General features: G+C 54.9%; 1 protein-coding gene across 1 annotated transcript in view; it reads left to right on the top strand.

Moving 5' to 3' along the window:
- The window catches only part of DYNC2I2 (dynein 2 intermediate chain 2), a 29444-nt gene that overhangs the window by 9690 nt on the left and 7254 nt on the right, over window positions 1-12500 (top strand). Inside the window, exons 4-6 of the mRNA XM_080989509.1 lie at window positions 2016-2173; window positions 6809-6918; window positions 11020-11178. Coding sequence (XP_080845635.1) covers window positions 2016-2173; window positions 6809-6918; window positions 11020-11178 — 427 coding nt within the window. The remainder of the gene's footprint in view (window positions 1-2015; window positions 2174-6808; window positions 6919-11019; window positions 11179-12500) is intronic.

The raw sequence follows: 12500 nt of genomic DNA, 5'->3' as shown, positions 1-12500 counted from the left end.
ATATATTTCACCCCAAATATATTCCCCCTGGAGATATTTTCCCCGTATATATTTCCCCCCCAATATATTCCGCCCTGGAGATATTTCCCCCAAAGATTTTTCACCCCAAAGATATTTCCCCCCCATATATTTCACCCCGAATATATTCCCCCTGGAGATATTTTCCCCATATATTTCCCCCCCCCCCCAATATATTCCCCTCCAATATATTCCCCCCTGGAGATATTTCCCCCAAAGATTTTTCACCCCAAAGATATTTCCCCCAGAGATATTTCACCCCAAAGATATTTCCCCTGAAGATTTTTCACCCCAGAGATATTTCACCCCGAATATATTCCCCCCGGAGATAATTCCCCCATATATATTTCCCCCCCAATATATTTTCCTCCGAAGATTTTTCTCCCCAGAGATATTCCGCCCCGAAGACTATTCTCCCCAAAGATATTTCACCCCAAAGATATTTCCCCCAGAGATATTTCACCCCAAAGATATCTTCCCCGAAGATTTCTCATCCCAGAGATATTTCACCCCAAAGGTATTTCACCCCAAAGATATTTCCCCCAGAGATATTTCACCCCAAAGATATGTTCCCCGAAGATTTTTCACCCCAGAGATATTCCCCCCAAAGATATCTCCCCATAAAGATATTTCCCCCAGAGATATTTCACCCCAAAGATACCTTCCCCGAAGATTTTTCACCCCAAAGATATTTCACCCCAGAGATATTTCCCCCAGAGATATTTCACCCCAAAGATATTTCCCCCAGAGATATTTCACCCCAAAGATATTTCCCCCAGAGATATTTCCCCCAGAGATATTTCACCCCAAAGATATCTTCCCCGAAGATTTTTCTCCCCCGAGATATTTCACCCCCGAGATATTTCCCCCAGAGATATTTCACCCCAAAGATATTTCACCCCAAAGATATTTTCCCCAGAGATATTTCCCCCGAAGATTTTTCTCCCCAAAGATATCTCCCCATAAAGATATTTCCCCTAGAGATATTTCACCCCAAAGATATGTTCCCCGAAGATTTTTCTCCCCAGAGATATTTCACCCCAAAGATATGTTCCCCGAAGATTTTTCTCCCCAGAGATATTTCACCCCAAAGATATTTCCCCCAGAGATATTTCACCCCAATGATATTTCACCCCAAAGATATTTCCCCCAGAGATATTTCACCCCAAAGATGTTTCACCCCAAAGATATTTCCCCTCAGTGATATTTCACCCCAAAGATATCTTCCCCGAAGATTTTTCTCCCCAGAGATATTTCACCCCAAAGATATGTTCCCCGAAGATTTCTCACCCCAAAGATATTTCACCCCAAAGATATTTCCCCCATAAAGATTTTTCTCCCCAGAGATATTTCACCCCAAAGATATGTTCCCCGAAGATTTCTCACCCCAAAGATATTTCACCCCAAAGATATTTCCCCCAAAGATATTTCCCCCAGAGATATTTCACCCCAAAGATATCTTCCCCGAATATTTTTCTCCCCAGAGATATTTCCCCCCAAAGATATCTTCCCCGAAGATTTTTCTCCCCAGAGATATTTCACCCCAAAGATATGTTCCCCGAAGATTTCTCACCCCAAAGATATTTCACCCCAAAGATATCTTCCCCGAAGATTTTTCACCCCAAAGGTATTTCACCCCAGAGATATTCCCCCCAAAGATATCTCCCCATAAAGATATTTCACCCCAAAGATATTTCCCCCATAAAGATTTTTCTCCCCAGAGATATTTCACCCCAAAGATATGTTCCCCGAAGATTTCTCACCCCAAAGATATTTCACCCCAAAGATATTTCCCCCAAAGATATTTCCCCCAGAGATATTTCACCCCAAAGATATCTTCCCCGAATATTTTTCTCCCCAGAGATATTTCCCCCCAAAGATATCTTCCCCAAAGATTTTTCTCCCCAGAGATATTTCACCCCAAAGATATTTCCCCCAGAGATATTTCCCCCAGAGATATTTCACCCCGAATATATTCCCCCTTTCTCTCCCCCCAGATTGGACGACGGCGACTGGGGCGCCGACAAATCCTACGTCTGCGCCTGGAACCTCGACCGCCGGGCCCCCGACCCCCAGCGCCCCGATCTGGTCCTGGACGCCCCCAGCGCCGCCATGGGGCTGGCCTTCCACCCACGCCGCCCGTCCGTCCTCGCCGGTAGGCCCGCCCTTGCGTCTCTCGGCCAATCCGGTCCCTGCCTTCCCCAACCCCTATTGGTTCGAGCGGGAGGAAGGGGCGGGTCTTACGTCCCGTCGGCCAATCGGTCTTACGTCCCCCCACCTTCCCCAAACCCCCTATTGGTTCAAGCGGGAGGAAGGGGCGGGTCTTACGTCCCGTCGGACAATCGGTCTTACGTCCCCCCACCTTCTCCAAACCCCCTATTGGCTCTAGCGGGAGGAAGGGGCGGGTCTTGCATCCATCGGCCAACCCGGTGTCTCATCCCCGCCTTCCCCAACCCCTATTGGCTCTAGCAGGAAGAAGGGGCGGGTCTTACGTCCCGTCGGCCAATCCGGCCTCTCTCTCCCCGAACCCCATTGTCTCGAGTGGGAGGAAGGGGCGGGCCTTGCGCCCGGTCGGCCAATCCGGCCTCCTGTCCCCCCCAGTGCCTTCCCCAACCGCTATTGGTTCAAGTGGGAGGAAGGGGCGGGCCTTGCGTCGCCTCAGCCAACCCCTCGGAGAAAGGGGCGGGTCTTCCATCCCATCGGCCAACCTGGTGTCTCGTCCCCGCCTTCCACAGCCCCTATTGGCTCTAGCAGCAGGAAGGGGCGGATCTTACGTCCCGTTGGCCAATGTGGCCTTTCTCTCCCCGAACCCGATTATCTCGAGTGGGAGGAAGGGGCGGGTCTTACGTCCCGTCGGCCAATCCGGCCTCCTGTCCCCCCCTTCCCCAAACCCCTATTGGCTCTAGTGGGAGGAAGGGGCGGGTCTTCCATCCCATCGGCCAACCCGGCGTCTCGTCCCCGCCTTCCCCAACCCCTATTGGCTCTATAAGGAGGAAGGGGCGGGTCTTACGTCACATCGGCCAATCCGGCCTCCTGTCCCCCCAAGTGCCTTCCCTAACCCTTATTGGTTCAAGCGGGAGGAAGGGGCGGGTCTTACGTCCCGTCGGCCAATCGGTCTGACGTTCCCCCACCTTCCCCAAAGCCCTATTGGCTCTAGCAGGACGAAGGGGCGGGTCTTCCGTCCTGTCGGCCAATCCGGCGTCTTGTCCCCCCGCCTTCCCCAACCCCTATTGGCTCTAGCAGGAGGAAGGGGCGGGTCTTCTGTCCCGTCGGCCAATCCAGCCTTTCTCTCCCCGGACCCGATTGTCTCGAGTGGGAGGAAGGGGCGGGTCTTGCATCCATTGGCCAATCCGGCGTCTCGTCCGCCCAGTTCCTTCCCCAACCCCTATTGGTTCAAGTGGGAGGAAGGGGCGGGTCTTGCATCCCATCGGCCAACCCGGTGTCTCGGCCCCGCCTACCCCAACCCCTATTGGCTCTAGCAGGAGGAAGGGGCGGGTCTTACGTCCCGTCGGCCAATCCGGCCTCCTGTCCCCCCAAGTGCCTTCCCCAACCCCTCTTGGTTTAAGCGGGAGGAAGGGGCGGGCCTTGCGTCCTCTCAGCCATTCTCCGAGAAAAGGGCGGGTCTTCCATCCCATCGGCCAATCCGGCGTCTCGTCCCCCCACCTTCCCCAAACCCCCTATTGGCTCGAGCGGGAGGAAGGGGCGGGTCTTGCATCCCATCGGCCAACCCAGTGTCTTCTCCCCGCCTTCCCCAACCCCTATTGGCTCTAGCAGGAGGAAGGGGCGGGTCTTACGTCCCGTCGGCCAATCCGGCCTTTCTCTCCCCGAACCCGATTGTCTCGAGTGGGAGGAAGGGGCGGGCCTTGCGCCCCGTTGGCCAATCCGGCCTCCTGTCCCCCCCCAGTGCCTTCCCCAACCCCTATTGGTTCAAGCGGGAGGAAGGGGCGGGCCTTGCGTCCCCTCGGCCAACCCCTCGGAGAAAGGGGCGGGTCTTCCATCCCATCGGCCAACCCGGTGTCTCGACCCCACCTACCACAACCCCTATTAGCTCTAGCAGGAGGAAGGGGCGGGTATTACGTCCCGTCGGCCAATCCGGCCTCCTGTCCCCCCACCTTCCCCAAACCCCCTATTGGCTCCAGCGGAAGGAAGGGGCGGGTCTTGCATCCATTGGCCAATCCGGCGTCTCTTCCCCCCAGTTCCTTCCCCAAACCCCTATTGGCACCAGCGGGAGGAAGGGGCGGGTCTTCCATCCCATCGGCCAACCCAGTGTCTTGTCCCCGCCTACCCCAACCCCTATTGGCTCTAGCGGGAGGAAGGGGCGGGTCTTGAATCCATCGGCCAACCCGGTGACTCTCCCCCCCGCCTTCCCCAACCCGTATTGGTTCAAGCGGGAGGAAGGGGCGGGTCTTCCATCCATCGGCCGATCCGGTGTCTCTTCCCCCCTGCCTTCCCCAACCCCTATTGGCTCTATCAGGAGGAAGGGGCGGGTCTTCTATCCCGTCGGCCAATCGGTCTTACGTCCCCCCACCTTCCCCACACCCCTATTGGCTCTAGCAGGAGGAAGGGGCGGGTCTTCCATCCCATCGGCCAACCCAGTGTCTTGTCCCCGCCTATCCCAACCCCTATTGGCTCTAGCGGGAGGAAGGGGCGGGTCTTACGTCCCCTCGGCCAATCCGGCCTTTCTCTCCCCGAACCCGATTGTCTCGAGTGGGAGGAAGGGGCGGGTCTTGCATCCCGTCGGCCAATCCGGCCTCCTGTCCCCCCCCAGTGCCTTCCCCAACCCCTAATGGTTCAAGCGGAAGGAAGGGGTGGGTCTTACGTCCCCTCGGCCAATCCGGCCTTTCTCTCCCCGAACCCGATTGTCTCGAGTGGGAGGAAGGGGCGGGCCTTGCGCCCCGTCGGCCAATCCGGCCTCCTGTCCCCCCCAGTGCCTTCCCCAACCCCTATTGGTTCAAGTGGGAGGAAGGGGCGGGTCTTGCACCCCGTCAGCCAACCCGGTGTCTCTTCCCCCCCGCCTTCCCCAACCCCTATTGGCTCTATCAGGAGGAAGGGGCGGGTCTTCCATCCCGTCGGCCAATCCGGCCTTTCTCTCCCCGAACCCGATTGTCTCGAGTGGGAGGATGGGGCGTGCCTTGCGCCCCGTCGGCCAATCCGGCCTCCTGTTCCCCCGCCTTCCCCAACCCCTAATGGCTCTAGCAGGAGGAAGGGGCGGGTCTTCCATCTCATCAGCCAACCCGGCGTCTCTCCCCCGCGCCTTCCCCAACCCCTATTGGCTCTAGCGGGAGGAAGGGGCGGGTCTTCTATCTCATCAGCCAACCCGGCGTCTCGTCCCCGCCTACCCCAATCCTTATTGGCTCTAGCGGCAGGAAGGGGCGGGTCTTCCGTCCCGTCGGCCAATCCGGCCTTTCTCTCCCCGAACCCGATTGTCTCGAGTGGGAGGAAGGGGCGTGCCTTCCCCAACCCCTATTGGTTCAAGCGGGAGGAAGGGGCGGGTCTTCCATCCCATCGGCCAACCCGGTGTCTTGTCCTCGCCTACCCCAACCCCTGTTGGCTCTAGCGGGAGGAAGGGGCGGGTCTTGAATCCATCGGCCAACCCAGTGTCTTGTCCCCACCTTCCCCAACCCCTATTAGCTCTAGCAGCAGGAAGGGGCGGGTCTTCCATCCCGTCGGCCAATCCGGCCTTTCCCCGAATCTGATTGTCTCGATTGGGAGGAAGGGGCGGGTCCTGCGTCCTGTCAGCCAATCCGGCCTCCTGTCCTCCCACCTTCCCCAAACCCCTATTGGCTCTAGCGGGAGGAAGGGGCGGGTCTTACGTCCCGTTGGCCAATCCGGCCTCCTGTCCCCCCAAGTTCCTTCCCCAACCCTTCTTGGTTCAAGCGGGAGGAAGGGGCGGGCCTTGCGTCCCCTCGGCCAACCCCTCGGAGAAAGGGGCGGGTCTTCCATCCCATCGGCCAACCCGGCGTCTCGTCCCCACCTTCCCCAACCCCTATTGGCTCTAGCAGGAGGAAGGGGCGGGTCTTACATCTCGTCAGCCAATTGGTCACACGTCCCCCCACTTTCCCCAAAGCCCTATGGGCACCAGCGGAAGGAAGGGGCGGGTCTTGAATCCATCGGCCAATCCGGTGTCTCGTCCCTCCCTTCCCCAACCCCTATTGGTTCGAGCGGGAGGAAGGGGCGGGTCTTACGTCCCGTCGGCCAATCGGCCTTACGTCCCCCCACCTTCCCCAAAACCCTTATTGGCTCTATCAGGAGGAAGGGGCGGGTCTTCCATCCCATCGGCCAACCCGGTGTCTCGTCCCCGCCTTCCCCAACCCCTATTGGTTCGAGCGGGAGGAAGGGGCGGGTCTTACGTCCCATCGGCCAATCCGGCCTCTCCCTCCCCAACCCCATTGGCTCCAGCGAGAGGAAGGGGCGGGTCTTCCCTCCCTCGGCCAATCGGGCGCCTCTCTCTCGCAGTGGGGCTGTTCAGTGGGGAAGTCTAGGTCTGGAAGAAAGGGGCGGGTCTTCCTTCCCTTGGCCAATCCGGCGTCTCGTCCCCCCAGTGCCCCAACCTGATTGGCTCCAGCGGGAGGAAGGGGCGGGTCTTCTGTCCCCTTGGACGTCTCCTCTCCCCTCGCAGTGGGGCTGTTCAGTGGGGAAGTCCTGTTGTGGGGCTGGTTAGGGGTCGGGCCCTGCATCCCCTTGGCCAACCCGGCGTCTCCCTGCCTTCCCCACACCCGATTGGAGCCAGCGGGAGGAAGGGGCGGGTCTTGCCTCCCTCGGCCAATCCGGCTTCTCTCTCCCCTCGCAGTGGGGCTGTTCAGTGGGGAAGTCCTGGTCTGGGACACCGGCCGGCCGGAAGACCCACTGATCTGGAGGAGCGGGATGACGGACGACTCGCACACGGACCCCGTCTACCAGGTAGGTGGAAAGGGGTCAGGTGACCCGGGAGGGCGGGTCCGGGTCTGACTTCCTGTCATGTGAGCCAGGGAAGGAAGTGTCCCTTGCTGACTTCCTGTCACGTGATACAGGCCGACTCGCACACGGATCCCGTGTAGCAGGTGGGTGGAAAGGGGTCAGGTGACCCGGGGAGGGCGGGTCCCTTGCTGACTTCTTGTCGTGTGAGCCGGGGGAGGGCGGGTCCCGGTCTGACTTCCTGTCACGTGAGCCGGGGAAGGAAGTGTCCCTTGCTGACTTCCTGTCATGTGATACAGGACGACTCGCACACGGACCCCGTGTAGCAGGTGGGTGGAAAGGGGTCAGGTGACCCGGGGAGGGCGGGTCCCTTGCTGACTTCCTGTCGTGTGAGCCGGGGGAGGGCGGGTCCCGGTCTGACTTCCTGTCATGTGAGCCAGGGAAGGAAGTGTCCCTTGCTGACTTCCTGTCATGTGATACAGGACGACTCGCACACAGACCCCGTGTAGCAGGTGGGTGGAAAGGGGTCAGGTGACCCGGGGAGGGCGGGTCCCGGTCTGACTTCCTGTCATGTGAGCCAGGGAAAGAAGTGTCCCTTGCTGACTTCCTGTCATGTGAGCCAGGGAAGGAAGTGTCCCTTGCTGACTTCCTGTCACGTGATACAGGACGACTCGCACACGGATCCTGTGTAGCAGGTGGGTGGAAAGGGGTCAGGTGACCCGGGGAGGGCGGGTCCCGGTCTGACTTCCTGTCGTGTGAGCCGGGGGAGGGCGGGTCCCGGTCTGACTTCCTGTCATGTGAGCCAGGGAAGGAAGTGTCCCTTGCTGACTTCCTGTCATGTGATACAGGACGACTCGCACATGGACCCTGTGTACCAGGTAGGTGGAAAGGGGTCATGTGACCCGGGGAGGGCGGGTCCCGGTCTGACTTCCTGTCGTGTGAGCCGGGGGAGGGTGGGTCCCGGTCTGACTTCCTGTCATGTGAGCTAGGGAAGGAAGTGTCCCTTGCTGACTTCCTGTCATGTGATACAGGACGACTCGCACACGGACCCCGTGTAGCAGGTGGGTGGAAAGGGGTCAGGTGACCCGGGGAGGGCGGGCCCTGTTCTGACTTCCTGTCGTGTGACCTAGCACAGGAAGTGTCCCTCTTTTGGTCACGTGACTCAGCCTAGGATGTGTTCCTTTCTGACTTCCTGTCATGTGTCCCTTTCTGACTTCCTGTCATGTAATCCAGGGAAGGATTTGCCCCAGTCATGTGACCCAGCATAGGATGTGTTCCTTTCTGACTTCCTGTCATGTGATCCAGGGAAGGATGTGGCCCTTCCTGTCTTCCTGTCATGTGACCCTGCATAGGATGTGCCCCTTTCTGACTTCCTGTCATGTGTCCCTTTCTGACTTCCTGTCATGTAATCCAGGGAAGGCTTTGTCCCGGTCATGTGACCCAGCATAGGATGTGACCCATTCTGACTTCCTGTCATGTGATCCAGGGAAGGGCGTGTCCCTTTGTCTCTCGATCATGTGACCCAGTGAAGGGTCTGACTTCCTGTCATGTGACCCAGCATAGGATGTGTTCCTTTCTGACTTCTGGTCATGTGATCCAGGGAAGGATGTGGCCCTTCCTGTCTTCCGGTCATGTGACTCAGTATAGGAAGTGCCCCTTTCTGACTTCCTGTTATGTGATCCAGGGAAGGATGTGTCCCGGTCATGTGACCTGGGATAGGAAGTGTCCCTTTGTGGTCTGGTCATGTGACCCAGGGTAGGATGTGCCCCTTTCTTACTTCCTGTCATGTGTCCCTTTCTGACTTCCTGTCATGTAATCCAGGGAAGGCTTTGTCCCGGTCATGTGACCTGGCATAGGATGTGCCCCTTTCTGACTTCCTGTCATGTGTCCCTTCCTGACTTCCTGTCATGTAATCCAGGGAAGGCTTTGTCCCGGTCATGTGACCTGGCATAGGATGTGCCCCTTTCTGACTTCCTGTCATGTGTCCCTTTCTGACTTCCTGTCATGTGATCCAGGGAAGGATGTGGCCCTTCCTGTCTTCCTGTCATGTGACCTGGCATAGGATGTGCCCCTTTCTGACTTCCTGTCATGTGTCCCTTTCTGACTCCCTGTTATGTGATCCAGGGAAGGATGTGTCCCAGTCATGTGACCTGGCATAGGATGTGCCCCTTTCTGTCTTCCTGTCATGTGACTCAGCATAGGAAGTGCCCCTTTCTGACTTCCTGTTATGTGATCCAGGGAAGGATGTGTCCCGGTCATGTGTCCTGGGATAGGAAGTGTCCCTTTGTGGTCTGGTCATGTGACCCAGGGTAGGATGTGCCCCTTTCTGACTTCCTGTCATGTGTCCCTTTCTGACTTCCTGTCATGTAATCCAGGGAAGGCTTTGTCCCGGTCATGTGACCTGGCATAGGATGTGCCCCTTTCTGACTTCCTGTCATGTGTCCCTTTCTGACTTCCTGTCATGTGATCCAGGGAAGGATGTGGCCCTTCCTGTCTTCCTGTCATGTGACCCTGCATAGGATGTGCCCCTTTCTGACTTCCTGTCATGTGTCCCTTTCTGACTTCCTGTCATGTAATCCAGGGAAGGATTTGCCCCGGTCATGTGACCTGGCATAGGATGTGCCCCTTTCTGACTTCCTGTCATGTGCCCCTTTCGGACTTCCTGTCATGTGCCCCTTTCTGTCTTCCTGTCATGTGACTCAGCATAGGATGTGCCCCTTTCTGTCTTCCTGTTATGTGATCCAGGGAAGGATGTGTCCCGGTCATGTGACCTGGGATAGGAAGTGTCCCTTTGTGATCTGGTCATGTGACCCAGGGTAGGATGTGCCCCTTTCTGACTTCCTGTCATGTGATACGGTGAAGGATGTGCCCCTTTCTGGGAAGAGAAGCTTGATTTATTTTAACAACTTATTCATTCCTTTTAGTTTATTTTTTTCAGTTTAATTTTCGTTTAATTTTTTAGTTCCATTTTCGTTTAATTTTTCCGTTTAATTTTACTTTAACTTTTTAGTTTAATTTTCGTTTAATTTTTCCGTTTAATTTTCGTTTAACTTTTTAGTTCCATTTTCGTTTAATTTTTCCGTTTAATTTTACTTTAACTTTTTAGTTTAATTTTTTAGTTCCATTTTTGTTTAATTTTTTAGTTCCATTTTCGTTTAACTTTTTAGTTTAATTTTCGTTTAATTTTTCCGTTTAATTTTAGTTTAACTTTTTAGTTTAATTTTTTAGTTCCATTTTCGTTTAATTTTTTAGTTCCATTTTCGTTTAACTTTTTAGTTTAATTTTCGTTTAATTTTTCCGTTTAATTTTAGTTTAACTTTTTAGTTTAATTTTTTAGTTCCATTTTCGTTTAACTTTTTAGTTCCATTTTCGTTCAATTTTTCCCTTTAATTTCTGTTTAACTTTTTAGTTTAATTTCCATTTAATTTTTCCGTTTAATTTTACTTTAACTTTTTAGTTTAATTTTTTAGTTCCATTTTCGTTTCATTTTTTAGTTCCATTTTCTTTTAACTTTTTAGTTCCATTTTCGTTTAATTTTTCCATTTAATTTTAGTTTAACTTTTTAGTTTAATTTTCGTTTAATTTTTCCATTTAATTTTACTTTAACTTTTTAGTTTAATTTTTTACTTCCATTTTCGTTTCATTTTTTTAGTTTAATTTTCTTTTAACTTTTTAGTTCCATTTTCGTTTAATTTTTCCCTTTAATTTCCGTTTAACTTTTTAGTTTAATTTTCGTTTAATTTTTCCCTTTAATTTTCTTTAACTTTTCAGTTTAATTTTTTACTTCCATTTTCGTTTCATTTTTTAGTTTAATTTTCTTTTAACTTTTTAGTTCCGTTTTCGTTTCATTTTCCCGTTTAGTTTTCTTTAACTTTTTAGTTTAACTTTTCTCGTTCGGTTTTTCGCTTCCTTTCTATTTAATCACTTTGCTCATTTCAGTTTAATTTTGGGGGGTTTAATTGTGGTTTAATTTTCCGGTCGAATTTGATTTTGATGATTTCGATTTTGACGATTTCGATGATTTCGATTTTGATGATTTCGATTTCGACGATTTTGATTTTCGGAATCGGAAATCAAAGATGGCCGCCCGCCCTTTCCCCCCATCAGGTGACCTGGCTCCCCGGCGACAAGCAGCCCCGCCTCCTGAGCTCCTCGACTGACGGCAAGATCCTCCTATGGCAGGAGGAGAAGGACGGGCTCCTCGAACCCGTGGCCGGCTTCGCCTTGGCCCTGCGGCAGATCCCCCGGGGGGCCAGGCCCAAGAAGGTCAGCTGGGGGGTCGGGGTTGGGGGTCGGGGTTGGGGGTCATAGTTAGGTGTCATGGTTGGGCGTCAGGGTTGGGGGTCAGGGTTGGGGGTCATGGTTGGGCGTCATGGTTGGGCGTCAGGGTTGGGGGTCAGGGTTGGGCGTCAGGGTTGGGGGTCAGGGTTGGGGTCAGGGTTGGGCGTCAGGGTTGGGGGTCAGGGTTGGGCGTCTGGGTTGGGGGTCAGGGTTAGGTGTCATGGATGGGCGTCGGGGTTGGGGGTCGGGGTTGGGGGTCAGGGTTAGGGGTCAGGGTTAGGTGTCGGGGTTGGGCGTCGGGGTTGGGGGTCAGGGTTGGGGGTCAGAGTTAGGTGTCATGGTTGGGCGTCAGGGTTGGGGGTCAGGGTTGGGGGTCATGGTTGGGGGTCGGGGTTGGGGGTCAGGGTTAGGTGTCACAGTTGGGCGTCGGGGTTGGGGGCCAGGGTTGGGGGTCAGAGTTAGGTGTCATGGTTGGGCGTCAGGGTTGGGGGTCAGGGTTAGGTGTCAGGGTTGGGCGTCGGGGTTGGGGGTCAGGGTTAGGTGTCAGGGTTGGGCGTCGGGGTTGGGGGTCAGGGTTGGGGGTCATGGTTGGGCGTCAGGGTTGGGGGTCAGGGTTAGGTGTCATGGTTGGGGGTCAGGGTTGGGCCCTCCTCCTTTCCTCCTCCTGCCCCATAGCATTATGGGGGCACCCCCTTGGGTACTCACGCCCCCTCCTTCCCTCCTGCCCCACAGATTTCCCGTGGGAACTCACAACCCCCTCATGTCTTCCTCCTGCCCCACAGCATTATGGGGGGCGCCCCCTTGGCAACACGCCTCCCTCCTTTTCTCCTGCCCCACAGATTTCCCGTGGGAACTCACTGCCCCCTCATTTCCTCCTCCTGCCCCACAGATTTCCTGTGTTAACTCACAGCCCCCTCATTTCCTCCTCCTCCTGCCCCACAGATTTCCCTCTCATTATCTTCTCCTTCCCCACAGCATTATGGGGGCACCCCCTTGGGTACTCACACACCCTTCATTTCCTCCTGCCCCACAGATTTTCCCTGGGAACTCACAACTCCCTCCTTTCCTCCTCCTGCCCCACAGATTTTCCCTGGGAACTCACAATCCCCTCCTTTCCTCCTCCTGCCCCACAGATTTCCCGTGCCCCACAGATTTCTCCTGCCCCACAGATTTCATGCCCCCTCATTTCCTCCTCCTGCCCCACAGCATTATGGGGGGTGCCACCTCGGTTACTCACGCTCCCCTCCTTTCCTCCTGCCCCACAGATTTCCTTTGTTAACTCACAACTCCCTCATTTCTTTCTCCTG

The sequence above is a fragment of the Podarcis pityusensis genome (assembly GCF_964106645.2).
Source record: "Podarcis pityusensis genome assembly, chromosome: Z".
In the NCBI taxonomy this organism is placed as follows: domain Eukaryota; kingdom Metazoa; phylum Chordata; class Lepidosauria; order Squamata; family Lacertidae; genus Podarcis; species Podarcis pityusensis.
The sequence above is the reverse complement of the archived record's forward strand: the minus strand, read 5'-3'. Positions and strand labels throughout refer to the sequence as shown.